We start from the raw sequence: 16,244 nt of genomic DNA, 5'->3' as shown, positions 1-16,244 counted from the left end.
TGTCATCCGCGGCGCCGCTGACGCGGCGGGGGCGGTGCTGCGGCCGCGGGGACCCGCGGGGAGTGCCCTGAGGGCTTTGGGCGGCGGCACCCGCGGTCTTCCCGTCCTCTCGGCACCATCCTGCGAGGGGAAGCGGCGGCTCGTCGGTCGGCGCCCGTGGCGGGGAAGGAAGGGCTCGCCGAGCTGCCGCCGGGCTAAGGAGCTGCCTGGCCTCCCAGCTCAGGCCGTGGTCGGCCGCGCCTCGCCCGCAGCCTCCCGGAGCCCGCAGAGGCTTCAGCCGGCGCTTGGAAGGGTCCGGCCCTCAGGCCGAGGTGGGTGCTGAGCCGCGGGGCTGAGCTGGCAGCTGCTGGAAGGGATGCGCCCAGACTCCTCCTGTTCCTCTCTCCTGTAACCTGATCCTTTCCTCTAAGTATGAAAAGAGCACCGCTTGGCTAGTTTTTTCCTGCCGTATTATGTCTATATTGCTGCAGTTTTACTATTTTGTTTTCTTTATTCGCGTCTTCCTCTGCAGCACCCTTGGTCACCCAGTTTGTTCTTCCTGGTGCTCTCTATTGCCTCTGTAACTCTGGCTCATCAACTGCACCACTTTGTCACTCCTGTAGTCAGTTTAATAGGGGGGATTAGCTTAATTAAAGCTTGTAGCAGATAAAGTGTAAGTGTATAGGTTTTTATTTTTAAATACTATTTTGAAAGTGATACTAAGAAATTGAGGATTGAACTAGCCAAACACTTGTCATTGTTGCCTTTTTTGTTTCACTGTGAACATCCTCTCAATGTCAGGTTTTCTCTGGATGCTGCCAATTGTGTGGATCAGCAAGTGTCTTTTATGCTATACCGTGTGGGTTTTTCTAGTAAATATTTTAGTGATGCATTTACTTTCCAAATCATTGTAAGGCCCACATGGATACTTTGCTAGTAACACATCAGACATGAGTTGGTATCTCTGAAATATCCTAAACTTGTGAAAAGGTAAAGTGGAACATTATCTTCCATTGCATTTAACAAATTTTTTTTTTGTAGTTTTCATTAAGTTTTCTATATTATATATGCATGAACTACGTATCTATTGGACTAATTGTAATAAAATTAATGCTTTTGGGGAAGGAAGAAATATCCAGATGTATTTCTCTTAAGTAGTTAATATATAATAAATCACCAGTTGGATATGTAAGCAAGGTTTTATCAGGTCTCAGATAAGACTTAAGCCAGCAAATTGTCTCACTTAAAGCGATATAATTCATGAATGTGGTATTTAAGTCTCAGTTTGTATTGAACTGTCAGCTTTTCATGGAATTTTGTTCCTCAATAGGTTATATTTGTTTGTGCTTACTGTGGGCTAATTAGAAATTATATACTCAGTATTGCAGAGAAAGAAAACATGGCAAGCATTGCTGTTAGAGAGAAAGAAGTCACTAGAGATCTAGATCACTGTGATATTCCCTACTATGTTTCTGAATTTCTGGAAAGAGAACTTGGAAATGACTATGATTCCCTGGGGAAGCTAGACAGCCTGATTGAAAAGCTATCTGAAAACAAAAAGCAGTTAGAAGAACAGGTAAGCATCTTTCTATTTTATTTTTTTCTTCTTCTTAACATGCTGCATGACTGATTAAGAATATGAAACTAAATGAAATGTATCAGTATCTCAATGGTACTGCTCTACACAGTGCAGTGTTTTTATGTCTGCCCTAATACTTCTCTGTCAATGCAGGTACTTACAGTTTCATCGGAAGTCCCTAAAAGAATTCAGAATGCCTTAAAGAAAGCAGAAGACTCCAAAAAGTCTCTGAGTCAGCTTCTAGAGGAAGAAACTGTTCTGTCTGAGTCCATCAATAGCCACTTGCTGAAAGCTCAGCCATGGATGGAGGATCTCGATGTAGTGATTGGTCAAGTAGAAGAGCTCGAGCGACACCTGGCCTACCTCAAATGGATTTGTCGCATAGAAGAGCTGAGGTAGAGTTCCTGAGTACTGTATATATGTTCTGAGACTGGTAACCTGGTTTATCCCATTATTAAAGTATTTTAAATGCAAGAAAGTTTTGTCTTTACTTTTCAATATACAAGTGATTATTTTCTGTTATCATTAATGAATATTTGGCCTTGACTTCTCTGTGTTTTATAGTGATAGCATTCAGCAGTATCTGATGACCAACAATGTTCCGGAGGCAGCCAGTACTCTAGCATGCATGGCAGAACTGGATATTAAACTTCAGGAGTCATCTTGTTCTCATCTTCTTGCTTTTGTGAGATCCACTGTTAAATTCTGGCATAAAATCCTTAAGGACAAATTGACGAGGTGAGAGAGTTACTGTGACTCCTTCATCTTCACGTTGTACTGTAAGTTCATGTCCAAGTGCTTACTTTGTGTTGCAGTGACTTTGAGGAGGTGCTGGTGCAGCTCCGCTGGCCCTTTGTGGGACCACCTCAGTCCCAGGCATTTGGCCTTGCTGCACCAGCCAACGCTCCTGATGTGTACAACAACTTGGAGATGCTGTTCTTTCAGCTTCTGAAACTGCAAACCTCGTATCCTTTTAAATTGTTGTGTATTTTAGCAGGGGTAAAAACTGTGACAGATGCCCATTCTCAAGGAGAATTATTTAAAATTTTGTTCTCCCTAAAGATGGAAGATAATTTATGTTACTTTGTATTAACATTAGAATGTTGTGGGGGTTTTTCTTTGGGTTTTTTTGTCATTTAGAAAGTGCCAAGTGCCAAATTTGTCCTTTTTGGCAGTAGCAACATTTTTACTCCAAGTCATCAGATCCAGTGCTCATGGTAGCTGGCAGTTCAGGTTGCATGAGGATCAGGCCTTACCCTGCTTGGTATCATTACCCATGCATGTTAATTAAAAAATGGTGATGTGTGTTTCATTACACACAGTTAATGCTTTTTATTTTATAGCCTTTTGTGTAATCAGCTTTAATCACTTTAATGTGTCCCACTACAGAAGGAAAAGAGGGAAAAGTAAAGATACATGTCTTGGAAGGAGACTTTGAGGTTGTTCAGAAGGCACTGCTGCTCAATCTGTCCCCGATTTTTGTGAATTAAATAATTCACAAAAATTAGTTAAAATTAAAGCTCAACTAAGCCTTTTTTGTGTGTGAGAGACTGTGGCTGCCTTTTTTTTTTTTTTTTCCTTTTATCATGTAGTAGAAAGATGCAAGGCCATTGTCCACAACCCTGAGTTGGTAACAATTTTGGTTTGGCAGAGTGGCTCACTTAAATCCATTACATGAAAACAAGAAATCATGTGTTGCATTTATTAATCCCAGGAGTCTTTATCCTCCTTTAACAAATATGAATAAGTGTGTCTCTTGGACAGCCACTGTGTTGGTTTCTGACAGTGGTGGTTTGCTGGATTCCTAAAAGTTTCTCAAATTAAACTGACTTAAGGGACTTGTATTGTCATTGAATAAATAATCCCTAAAGGCCTGAGTTATATTAAATATTACATAAAGTGGAATATTTTGAAATATCTTTTATATTTGAGGAATTTCACTGTTTTCATAATACTGCCTTCAGTCAATGGTGTCGAACTAAGCAGTGTTCATTTTTATAAGCACATACTATTGAAATGACGATGTTGGGGTAATTCAACACTTAAGTCCATCCTTGACTGTCAAACTTAGAGATGAGCTGTTAACCAAACCTAAACAATTGCCGGAGAAGTACCCTTTACCCCCTTCACCACCAGTTGTCCTCCCGATACAGATCATGCTGAATCCTCTTCAGAAAAGATTCAAGTATCATTTCACTGGAAATAAACAAACCAATGTTCTAAACAAGGTATGGGAGAAAATGGTTTGACATTTCTAAATGGTTTTGCAATCAACAGTTAGATTGCTGTGTTTAAATTGTATAGCTTTCACACTTTCCAGAATTAGGATTCTTCAAAATTGTGTGGTTCTTGTGCCTACCTAAGTGTGGAGAGACATCGAGATAGCACTTCGAGACCTGCCAGAGGCACAGGCGTTTTCTCTGGGCGAGGCAATGTTTTTCCCTTGCCCAGATCCTTCTAAATAAAGCATTATTACAATCTCAGACGGACTCCCATCAGTTCACAAGTTTTGATTAATTTCCTGTGTCTTGTTGCAAATGGTTTTGCACTGCTCTCTATTTCTTGAGCTCAAAGGCTGTGACTTTGAGTTTTGGTATTGTGTTTTGCCTTCATGTAACTGAAAATGTTGGATTCTGCAGGTAGGATATGAAATGTGATTAGTCTAAAGGCACTGTTAAATAATAATTTTTTTTAATGGGTTGAATTTTTTAATTGACATAAAACAAGAGATGCCGAGTTTAGCAGTTGGAAACTGACTCACTTTTTGTGTGAATTGCCTTCAAATACAGAGGATTTTTCTCTGAGAATTAGTGTTGGAATGGGTTTCATTGCATTAATGCCACCGTAATACATCTGGAGCAAAGTTTGGGACCTGTTTTATAACTGTCCAGTTGCACAAATCTGCTTGTGATCACCATCTTGTGTAAATCTAAATACATTTGCAATCTTGATAGATGTTACTACAGAGCTTTTAAAAATACTGTTGTGTATGTTAGTGGGAAAGAGGTGTTTTAGATATGAACAAAATTATTTAAAAAGCAAATGGAAAAAATATGTTCAAGACATAAAATTTGCAAACAACAATAGGTGAAAAACTATTTTAAAAATAAGAACTTGTCAAGAAAAGGTTACAGGTAATCTAGTGTCAGATCAGAAAGGTATTTCAACAGGGCCTTGCTGAAATTTGGGTTGGGTTTGTTGGGTTGGGATTTTGTTTTTTTTTTTTTTTTTTTGAGTAATGACTTGGATAATGCAATAAAGAAAATACCAATGTAAAATACTTGAAAGACAGCAACCTGGACAGGGTTACAGGTATTTCAGAGGAGAGGCTCAGAGTTCACAATGACCCTGCCCAGTTGGGGAAGGAGTGTTAAACCCAACAACCCAAGCATGCTAAAATTAATGACACAAATGAAAATGGATACAGAGGTGAGAAACAGACACAAAAAATGTGAGTGCACCTCAGCACTCACTTGGCTGTTGGGAATGAAGAAAATAGGAACTGCTTCCAGTTGCACTAACACTGAAGTAAGCGTTCATCAAAACCTGCAGCCCGTGGAATTTTTGTGGAAACTGAAAAAGCTTAAAGGCATTAAAAAATGAAATGAGAAGGTAATAGATTCCCCACTTCTAGGGGGAGGGTGGGGCTCAGGTTAGGTACAATAACAGTAAGAGCAGAGCTTTTTTCAGGAGAGCATCCTTTTTGATGTACCAAGAAATAAAGGCCACATGGGAGAACAGAAGTATATGAAGCAGAAACAAGGCTCTCCTGATTGAGAAAGCAGTAGAGAAAGGGGAAATAAAAATGGAGCTTTTGCTTGAGAAACAATATTTGGTACATTTAAGACAATGAAAATCCGGAAATATTTTTCTGATAATGCTTTTATATTAATGAAAGCCAAGTAAAACAGTGAAAGGCTTGTGTGACCTGAGATCAAGAGAAGGCAGGGAAAGAGAGCAGTATTTTTAGAAATTTGTCCTAAAATACTAATAGCACTTGAATAAATGTTGTTTGGATGCATTTAATAATTTTTTTTCTTTTTTAAATAAGCCTGAGTGGTATTTAACACAAGTACTTATGTGGATTGGAAATCATTCCAAGTTTCTTGATGACAAAATCCAGCCAATACTGGAAAAGGCAGGATCTTCAGTGAATGCTGGGGTAAGCAATTAAATGATTTTTTAAATGTGAATGTAATAACTAAGTCAACTTCCGATAGATATGTGTGTAAGCCCATTTCCACTGAAATCTGTATGTGGTGAGACTTAGTCTAGTAGCAGTTGGTTGTGTACATGTTTGCATGTGTCAGTATTTCCTATCTCTGACATTGACTTTTTTCCTTTCCAAAGCTTGAATTCTCTCGTGCTCTAGTAATGCTGATTTTGGAGAAGTTGGCTGCTGATATTCCCTGCCTGTTGTATGATGATACACTCTTTTGTCACCTTGTGGATGAGGTACTTCTGTTTGAGAGAGAGTTGTACAGCATTCATGGTTATCTCAGCAGCTTTCCCAGTTGCATGCATATTCTGTCAGAAGAATCCTGCTTCCAAAGGTGGCTAACAGTGGAAAAAAAATGTAAGACTTCCAGTGGATTTTGTTGGCCTTTATATTGCACAATCAGAAAGTATGTGTCTGCTTACACAGCTACCCTTCTCAAGTAGGATAAGTCACTTGGACAGGGCTACTGCCAAAAGCATATGTATTTTTATGCTCTGTAATTATTCTGAATAAAAATTGATTAGGTTTCAACAGTGCTTCTGTATTTTGTAGGACTCTTGCCCCTAAGCTTTATGTTATCAGGTAGGCTTATTTTTAGACAAATGTTAGGTGTGTGCAAACAGAGAGGGACGTTAAATTGAAATAAGGGAGAGTTACTAGTTTTTGAGAAATGAAGAAGAAATATATTGGAAAGGAGCAAGGCAACTATTACCAAAAAAAAAACCAAAACAAAACCAACCCCCCCAATCAATTCTGACATTTAACTCTGTTAATAGTGTTGTAAATGCAGATACATTGAAGCTGGTTTTGTATGAAATGAGTTGTCAGTAGTTTTTATAACCTGAAAATGCAATATTTAACTTAGTAAAGGTAAGGCTTTTATGTTAATATATTTTAGAGGGGTTTTTGTTGGAATTTTTTTAAAATTCAAAACTTAAAAGTTTTGTGCATTTCAGTTGCTCTTCAGAAAATGGACTCTATGCTTTCATCAGAGGCTGCATGGATATCACAGTATGAAGATATCACTGATGTAGATGAAATGAAAGTTCCAGACTGTGCTGAAACTTTTATGACTCTCTTGTTAGTTATAACAGGTAATTGTATCTATGGGCATTGCTCCTGTTTGTAATGAATAGTAAAAAACCTTCAGCTAACATATTTCTTTACTAAATATTTATTGTCAGCAGCAGTCACCAAATAATGTTGCAAAGTTGTGGTGTTTGCAGTTTAATAAAAGCATCCTGTTTGTTTTGTATTTTGGACACTAACACATGAATAATCTTGAGCTAGTGACATGTTTACAAAATAATAATTAAAAGTACACATGTGATATTTACCATATTTTTTCTCGCTTGGCAGAATATAATTTGTTGCAATTCTGTAATAAATCCTGACACTCATTTTGAATCTGTAACAATTCAGAAGCTATTAAATAACTTCTCCCTTTTTGCAACAGAACATAAGAGCAGGTATGTTTTCAGGAGACACTAAATTGCTTCTTCCGTGGCTTGCTTTCTCTTGTGAGGACGCTTTAGGGGCCACACTGGAGGGTGTGGTATAATCACACATTGCTTCAAGTGTTAGAATACAAACTGCTCATGGAATCAGGAGGGGGAAGGAAGTAGTTTCTTTGCATGTTTAGCTTTTGCATGAGCAGCTTCCCTGAAATCATTGATATATCAGCTGTTTTAAATACTGACATTTAAATACTGACTATATGATGTTCTCATAGGCGTAAGGTGGTACAATAAGATGCCTGTAATGTTTCTTTTTGAAAAGTTTTTATTCAGTTTGAAAAGCCTAAAAACATTTAATTAATGTCTTTCCAGACAGGTATAAGAATCTTCCAACAGCTTCCAGAAAACTACAGTTCCTAGGCCTACAGAAGGAGTTAGTTGATGATTTCAGGATACGATTAACTCAAGTAATGAAGGAAGAGACAAGAGCTTCCTTAGGATTCCGATACTGTGCAATCCTTAATGCTGTTAATTATATAGCAACAGTGTTGGCAGACTGGGCTGACAATGTAGTAAGTAATTATTCTTCTGTAGGAAAAAAGAGATTTTAAAATGGACTTTGGATGTTTGTTTCGTAACAAACATTTTATTTTCAGCACTTTTTAGGTGTATTCAGGAGAATGAATTACTGAAAAAGTAAAATGAGATATAAATTCAGATTTAGTAAAAGATGTATAAATAAGGACAGGTTATTGAGGTCTAAGCTGCTAATTATAAACTTTCTAGGGAAATGCAGAGAGAGCCTGGAAAATGGAATAATCTGAAGAGACCAAAAAAAAGTAGTCTCTTTTACATGTGTTTTATTATAAAAAAAAAAGTGAATTGATTTTGGAGATCTCTGAACCAGAGCAGCAGCCTTTGCCTGGTCCTTGAACTCCTCCCTTGGCAGGAGAGCTTAGCCAGATCCAGTGTGGGTTATCTGTGTTGCAACACGGTTCAGCTGTGGCCCAGAAAGGCCACACTGATAACTGGGAATCAGTGACTGCTATACAACAGCCTGGTGGCAGCACGGCCTAGTGCAGAATTCCAGCTTTTCTATGGATATTGGTGCTAATGGTCAAAAAACCTGTTACACACAGAGTGTGCAGAGTAAGATATTGTGTGTGCTGTGGGCAGCCTCCAAATTCTTACTGTCTTCACAGGAAGCTGTGGCTCTAGCAGGGGATAATCTTGCTGTGATAGGACAGCAGCCTTCATGTTGTGTAACTGCATCTACCAGTGTCTTGATCTGCTTAAAAGCAAAACCGATACGCTGTTACCACAATGTCACATTAAAGTTGTTAAACTCGATTCATTTTCTTGCTGTTGTCAGCACAGTAAATTTATGATTCAATGAATAATCATTGCTAAAAATTACAATTCAAGTTTACTTTTCCAAATCTTAAAGAGGTCAAGGTAGGGTTTTTTAAAAGCATGCTGCTGGCAATCTTAAAATATCTTTTCAGTGTTTCTTTAGATCTGTTCCCTTTACCTATCTGTTGTTGTATCTGAAACCTGTATCAGTTCCATCACTAGAATTAAACCACCATGTTTTGTTTTTGACTAAGTCAGGACCACAGGGAAAGATAAGAAAATGTTTTCAAAATCTTAAATTTTTAATTTTATAAATGTGCCAGGAGAGGCTTTTCTAGAGCTGTGCCTAACAAAGTACCACTGAAAAGTTCAAGGGATAACCATTTTTTGTGGTGTTCCTCTCTGGTTTTGTTTGCCTAGTTCTTCTTGCAGCTGCAGCAGGCTGAGCTGGAGGTTCGTGCAGAAAGTGACACCGTGAGCCAGCTCCAGCTGGGACAGCTGGCGTCCATGGAGAGCTCGGTCTTTGATGACATGATCAACCTCCTGGAGCGCCTGAAGCACGACATGCTGACACGACAAGTAGATCATGTCTTCAGAGAGGTCAAAGATGCTGCAAAGCTCTACAAAAAAGAGAGGTGATTCTGTTTGTTTAATCTCTTTGTTTAATCTCTTCCCATATTACAGTATTGTTTCGTGTTAAAAATACTGAGGTCAGTAAAGGCAAGAATAAATAATAGGCAATATTTCTTTTCCTGAGTAGGAAAGCTGCAGGGCAATAAGTTCTGGAAAATTCTCCTGATTCTTACCTTAGGACTGTTGTCATGATATGTTTTCTAAAGTAGTTCCACCCTAGGAAAAATTCTGGATTGTTCTAGTTTTCTATTTTGAACAGGAATTATTTTCTTCATAGTAGTATTGAAGATTTTATGCAAAATGGCCTGTCACAACTATTCTGTTTTCACAGACTCCTAGGGCTTCTTGAGAATTTTCTCCTGAGTAGAATTTCTGAAGTACTTCCTAAAACGAATAGAACTCAGTGATTTCCAGATTAGATGGGATTCCCTAGAATGACATGTTCAGAGATTTATAACTAAAGCATGAGTTTAATATTAAATGAAATTCAAACATAGCATTAGACCGATAACTTTTAGATTAGAAATGGGAAAGCACTGCCTCTGAAACATTGTAAATGGGTAAGATTTTTTTTAAGGACAATTTTGGCTTCAGCTGTTGTAATGAGTTATTTCATTCTAATGACTGCAGTGCAATGGTTTCTTTCAGGTGGTTGTCTTTGCCCTCTCAAGCAGAGCAAGCAGTGATGTCTTTGTCGAGCACGGCATGCCCAATGTTGCAGACACTGCGAGACCGTTTGCTACAACTGGAGCAGCAGCTCTGCCACTCTCTGTTCAAAACTTTCTGGCAAATGCTTGCAGAGAAAGTGGATCTGTACATCTATCAGGAAGTGGGTATCAGTGTGACCTGTGCAATGCTGTGTAGGTGTCAGGGACTGGCTTAAACAGCAGATGCCCCTCTTTGTATTTGTAGATCATTATGGCAAATCATTTCAATGAAGGAGGAGCAGCACAACTCCAGTTTGACATGAGTCGGAATTTGTTCCCCTTGTTTTCACACTACTGCAAGAGGCCAGAAAACTACTTCAAGCAGTAAGTAGGCAAACTTCTGATCTATTCGTATTTCAAAAGTGAGTGTCCAGAGAATGACAAGTGTTTTACTTAAAACCAAGATTTTTTCACAGTTAGTTTTGATCCACACTTTAAATGTATTGATCATTCATGCTTCTGATGTTTTCAACTAGGAAAGTTGATTCTGTGGCATGTGCTCAGACAGCAACAGATTGTGGCATGTGTCCTGGAGTATTTTGTGCAGTCAGGATGTCTAGATAGATTAACTTGTGGAAGGAATATTAAGTAGCACAAAGCTCTGAAACTGGGGCCAAAGAAACTAGTTAAAGATACAGTTACAACACAACAAACTTTATTGTTAGAAGAAGGACTATAAACTATGTTCCTTCTTAGGATTGCCTTGTATAGCAGTCTAGATGCTGTCATGGATGAGAAGCTGCTACTTTCTTTGTGGTTGGTCTTTTTCACTAGCCTACAGTCTCCTAAAGAGTCCAGCATCAAACTCCTTGGCTAATTGGGGCTGAAATCTGAATATTTTTAAACCAACATAGAGCATGGAAGGTTTTTTTGTTATACTTAAATTTGTGCTGCTTACATTAATCCATGTAACCTTTCCTCTAGCATAAAAGAAGCTTGCATTATCCTGAACCTGAATATTGGCTCTGCCTTGCTTCTGAAGGATGTCCTACAGTCAGCTTCAGAAAATGAACCATCAAAGCCAAGCCAGCCATCTGCAACAGCAGCACTAAATGAACTTGGACTTTATAAACTGGCTCAAAGGGATGTTGAGATTCTTCTTAATTTGAGAGCTAGTTGGCCAAATACAGGAAAATAAAGACTTCTTCTTCAGAAGTGTTTAATAACTTGGTCTAGATTATTTATTCCAAGCAAACGCAAAGCAAGTATCTTGTAATGTACTTATTTTTTAATTTCTGTATACTGAGAGATTGTTTTAATCTAAACTTATGCCTTATTCTGTACAGTTCAAAAAAAAAAATTCCAAATGCTACTGCCTTGATGTTGAACTGTGCAGATCTTATTTTCCATGGCCACCTTGCCATTGCATTTGGAAGCTGAAACTGTGTTCATCTCTAATGAATAGTCTGCCTTGTCAGTGTTTGCTGTATCTTTCTGAGGAACACGTAGTATTTACAGTGTAAATGCATTTTTGTACAACGTGGGCTACTCTTCCCTATGAACTGGTTAGCCTTCAGTTAAAAACAGATGTTTTACATCTCCAAATTCCAGGTAATGGATGTTCTGTATTAAAATGTATATAATCAATGCAGAAGGAAGGAATATGTCACTGTTTTCTTCATACAAATTAAGTTTTTTTTTCCTATATGAGACTATATCAATTTTTTTAAAAGTTTCTCCTTATAAATTGCATAGTGTGTGCTAAGTTTGAAAATACCAGTTGGAAGTGCTACCTACCCTTACCTGTGGACATTTGTCATAACTTGTTGTTTTTTCTTTAAAAGCAAGCAAACAAACGAACAAAAAACCCAACCAAACAAAAACCAAAACACAGCACAAGCCCAAAAATCAATTTAATTTTATTCAGTGGTAATGCGCCAACAGGTAACAATCTTTTACTGTAAACTGTAACCTGAAGGAGGAAAACTCCAAAATACTATTTCACGTGCATAAGAGAGCTCTACTTTTTTTTTTTAACCATCTAATTATATTAAGAACAGCAATTCTTAATGATACTCCCTCCAGTGCCTGCTAGACATGAATGAGTTCTTGTCATTTGTCCTTTTCAGCTGATTGCTCCTCTGAAGGGTGGAGAAGATGAGAAAAAGAGTACTGCTTAAAATCGACTTCACAGCTGACAAACCAGAAGAAAAATTGGGGAAGATGTCTGTTTTTAATATATATAGAAGACCAGTGCTCAAACTAATACACAGACCAGCTCTCCAGCATCTTTTTCTTCCTAAGACAGAAAAAGAAAATCTCTAGTTAGATAAGGAGGATAGTTAGTTCAGTACCTTTCAGTGATTGCAACAGTTACTTAAAAATTGCTCCTAGAACCATACCTTGACTATGAGAAATTATTAGAACTGCGAACCTATTTCATCTCCAGCTGTGGTACCAGCCCTGACAAAGAAAACAACAGGGCCTCACAGTTCCACATTTCCAGATCAGTATTTTAACCCCTGGGCTGCCTGGTGACCTTCACTCTGACCTGAGGGGCAGGTACTGTGAGAGGTCTCCTGTGAGAGGATCCTGGAACTGAGGTGGTGGAGGGCATGGAGTTTGAATCACAGCAAGGCAAGAAGGTCAGGAAATAACTGACCTTTTTTAAATTTTGCAATGCAAAGTGACACAGTCAAGCTTAAACCAGCAAGTCCTTTAATTATGTAGCTTTGTAAATAAAAGATAAATCTCAGTAAAGTATCTCCTATGCATATGCACCCCACAAAAAAACCAAAACACCCACAACTTCAATTAAACTTACATTCCTTCCTTGAATACATCCCGTGTGATATTCACATCATCATCTAGCTCCAAATCCTCAGTGCTCAGTCCCAAAGTTCTAAGAGCTAAAGTTAACAAAAGAAAATTTCTTATGCAAGCCTTTGGAAAGAAAAATTTAAATTTAAAGGTGCCTAGATCTAACAAAAGGTAAACGTGTGTAGCTTAACAACATGTAACTTAAACATAGGAACCTTAACCACAAGTAACTTTTTAAACTTTCCAAGTTCCAGGTTGTGTGGGGAGGTGTGTGGATAATTCTGAAGTGTACAGATAGGTAACTTTGAAACTATTTTAATAATTCTGTGCAAGCAAACAGTTCGCTGGGGTGCAGGTGGACGCACCTTCCCTGTACTGCGCTGGCCTGATGTGGCCCTGGCCTAGGACATCCAGCAGGCTGAACATGGCGTCCACGTTGGCCTCGTCCATGAGGAACGGGTACTCGCCCTCGGCTCGTCTCCCAGCCTTTACCCTCTCCAGCACCTGGATCAGGAACTCGCGTGGCTTTTCTGCAACGAGGTCAGATTGCCCGCGGGCACCGGGCCCTCAGCCGGGGAGCGAAGGCCGCGCAGCCCCGCTGCCCCCGCGGCCTCCCCGCTCTCGGCGGGGCCGGGCCCGTGCGCACCGGGGCGGTGGAAGAGCAGCAGCGCTCCGAGGCGGTGCAGCAGCTCGGGCAGCCGGTGCCTCCGCAGGTACTCGCGGCTCTGCTCCTCGCCCGCCGCCATCCCGCGGTGCCGGGGCGGCGTGAGGCGGCACCGGGACCCGCGGGACCAGCGGGAGGAGGGCGAGCAGAGGAGCCCGCAGAGAACCGGGACGTGGGGGGCCGGCGCTCCCTCAAGCGGCTCCTGCCGTGGGACGCTCCGCTGAGGCGGGCAGGAAGGGGGAAGAGAAAACTGACTGTCCTGGAAGTCGTCACGTTAGCACCGGAACAGACACACCTCGCTCCCGGCAGGGCACCGGCTCTGCGTTGGTTCGTGGGGAAAGCAAATTACACGCGGTAGGTTTTAACACGTATGCCGGTGTTGAGGGCCTGTTAGTCTGGAGAAGACTAATGATGTCCCCTCCCACTGCATATAGAACTATCTCAAAGGCCGGTGCCAAGAGGATGTGCCAGACTCTTTTCGATGGTGCCAGCGACAGGACGGGTAACAATGGCCATAAAACAAAACGCAAGAAGTTTCACCTCAATATGAGGAGGAACTTCTTTATGTTGAGGGTGGCAGAGCTCTGGAACAGGCTGCCCAGGGCGGTCGCGCAGTCTCCCTCTCTGGAGACGTTCCAAACCTGCCTGGATGCGTTCCTGTGTCACCTGCTCCAGGTGACCCTGCCTTGGCATGCCTGGACGGCATGATCTCCAGGGGTCCCTCCCAACCCTAAGGATTTTGTGATTTTGTGTTCTCACCTCCAGTCACGTTTCCTTCCACCGGCGGTACCACCTTCACTTTTCACCGCTCTGCAGGTACAGTCCTGGTTCATCCCCGAGGTGTGCGGGGATGCCAGGATGTTCCCAGTGTTCCACACCCGTGTGAGGTGCAAAACCAGTGGCCAGCAACTGAGAGTAAGAGAGTTTACATTTTAAAACCACTATTGAGCCTTGCAGCATAGCCTATGCAAACAGAGAAGAGACATCAAAGAAGATTTTGACTGTACTACCCATTATTAGTAGGACAAAGATAATCAAGTAAAGCATTCCACTAAAAAAAAAATAAGGAAATCTACAAAGATATAACTATCTGCCATCAAATAAAACCAGGCAATGATAAATGAGCATGTAGTAAAGAAGAATAATATTCCTGTGAAAAGTGTAGCACTAAATATATTTAACTATTTGCCAAAATTAAAATATCTAAGACATTAATAGAATTCACTTATTTTTTCTTAGATAAAGTGGGAGAAAGGCAGCATCCAAAGCTGCAGAGATTGTACAGCCATGTGCTGTCTGTATGCTCTAGTATTTTAAACTGACTATGCTACCTGCTTTGAGTCTCAATGAGGGCTAGAGGAGCTGTAGGTTTCTAACAGTTGCCTCCTGTGACAGTTGCAGGCAGTGATGTAAACCTCCTTTTCCTAAGTAAAACATCCCATAGTTACTCAATCCATTCCTGCATTTGTCTTTTTATGCCTTTCTGCAGAGTGTACAAAGCATTAGCAAAATTTTTTCCTAAAAAAGAGTCATAGGAGGAAGTGTAGATTGAAATGTGAAGTACAAACAGGAGAAGAGATGGTCAGCAGAGGAGAAATAAAGGTATGGAAAATACATTATTGAAAATGAGAACCTAAGGATAGGAAGATTGACAGGAAAAGAAGGAGCAAGTGAAATACTGGTAGGTAGGTCAGTGTTTGGGTCAAGGAAACCAGCATTTGGAAAAGGATGTTTCTCCTTTAGTGGTCAGCAAAGATAACCAGTATGAAATACACGTTAAGGCTAAAATTTTAAGAATAAGCACAGGAATTACAGATTTAAATGTGTTTCCCTGAGGAATGGTTTAAAAAAAACACTAAACAGAGCAAACCCCAATTGATTTATAACTAGAAATGTATTTTTTAGAATTCTATTTCACTATTAAGGAAGCACAATTTATTTACTTGAAAAAATATTCTGATAATGAATAATGTATTTATTATTTATGTAATAAATTATTATCCTCAGTTCATATAATGATAGTACCAGCTATATGTATGAATCCTAAAAGTATCATAGTCCAGGATAATTTGTGAGGAGCTCTAATGGGCTACTATAGGAGAAATTGAACTTGTGGTGGCTGAGAAAAACAGGATTTGACAAACATCTGAAAGTATTCTGGTTCCATTATAGAGATGCTACTAAATGAGTTTTAATAAAGAGCTGAAGGACCAAATTATTTTCATCTGTCTAAAGTGTTCTGGTTATATAAATTGGATTTGTTTAAAAGGCTTAATACCTGTTGTGACAGAAGCTGAGCCTTCTACAGAATATCATTAGTAATTTAAGCCTTTCATCTAATTTAATAGGACTAAATAGACTACAGTGAGTTGTTAAGAGTTGTCATGAAGAGAAACAGGGACTGCAGGTCAGATATGCAGCTGGTTCCAGAACAACCATTTGTCTTGCAGGGGAAAACAGGCAGATAGACATATTCTTTCAAATGTGAATGTCAGAAGACTCAAGTCTTGGGCTGTGGGAAAGACAGGAGCAATATGATCTGGGAAAGATCCCATGGTGTGTCATGGGCTTCCTGTGCACACAGCTGCTGAGAGCAGCTCCCTTAAGGCTTTACCTGCCTCTGCTGCTCCTCAGCATGGACGCTGGGAAACAGTGAGCTGTAGGGACAGGTCCTGCCATTGCTATACCTGCTTTGGAAAAGTTCCACTGCACCTTCCCTCTCTGTGTCCCCAAGGACTTCCAAGATACAGGTGAGTTCCTCATCAGGGAATTTTACACTATACATTTACAGAGGAAAGTGCTTAACTACAGAAATACTGAGCTTCTGAGTATTAATTAAGTCAACAGCCAGAACCATTTTTTTTTGTTGTTTTTACTGTATAGATCATCAGAA

At 39.9% G+C, this 16,244-nt stretch overlaps 2 protein-coding genes across 3 annotated transcripts; one reads left to right on the top strand and one right to left on the bottom strand.

Annotated features, from left to right (window-relative positions):
* Positions 1-28: 28 nt before the first annotated feature.
* RINT1 (RAD50 interactor 1) lies at positions 29-11,643 on the top strand. The gene is made up of 14 exons (XM_032107213.1): positions 29-311; positions 1,360-1,555; positions 1,712-1,953; positions 2,123-2,296; positions 2,374-2,523; positions 3,630-3,786; positions 5,610-5,720; positions 5,909-6,134; positions 6,734-6,871; positions 7,607-7,806; positions 9,008-9,222; positions 9,869-10,049; positions 10,133-10,251; positions 10,852-11,643. Exons 2-14 carry the CDS (start codon positions 1,379-1,381, stop codon positions 11,063-11,065), a joined length of 2,304 nt encoding a protein of 767 aa, XP_031963104.1. The 5' UTR covers positions 29-311; positions 1,360-1,378; the 3' UTR covers positions 11,066-11,643.
* A 122-nt stretch (positions 11,644-11,765) lies between these two features.
* Positions 11,766-13,582, bottom strand: EFCAB10 (EF-hand calcium binding domain 10). 2 transcript variants are annotated; one of them, XM_032107220.1, is made up of 5 exons: positions 13,334-13,582; positions 13,053-13,217; positions 12,692-12,776; positions 12,270-12,330; positions 11,769-12,166 (listed from the first exon to the last, which is right to left on the bottom strand). In XM_032107220.1, exons 1-4 carry the CDS (start codon positions 13,431-13,433, stop codon positions 12,288-12,290), a joined length of 393 nt encoding a protein of 130 aa, XP_031963111.1. In that variant the 5' UTR covers positions 13,434-13,582; the 3' UTR covers positions 11,769-12,166; positions 12,270-12,287. The 2 variants fall into 2 exon arrangements, with proteins under 2 accessions (XP_031963112.1, XP_031963111.1); XM_032107221.1 differs by lacking the exon at positions 12,270-12,330 and having other exon boundaries at positions 11,766-12,166; positions 13,334-13,575.
* Positions 13,583-16,244: the final 2,662 nt, after the last annotated feature.

This window comes from Corvus moneduloides, chromosome 4, assembly GCF_009650955.1.
Source record: "Corvus moneduloides isolate bCorMon1 chromosome 4, bCorMon1.pri, whole genome shotgun sequence".
Taxonomy (NCBI): Eukaryota; Metazoa; Chordata; class Aves; order Passeriformes; family Corvidae; genus Corvus; species Corvus moneduloides.
Note: the sequence above shows the minus strand (reverse complement) of the source record. Positions and strands in the feature narration are given on the sequence as shown.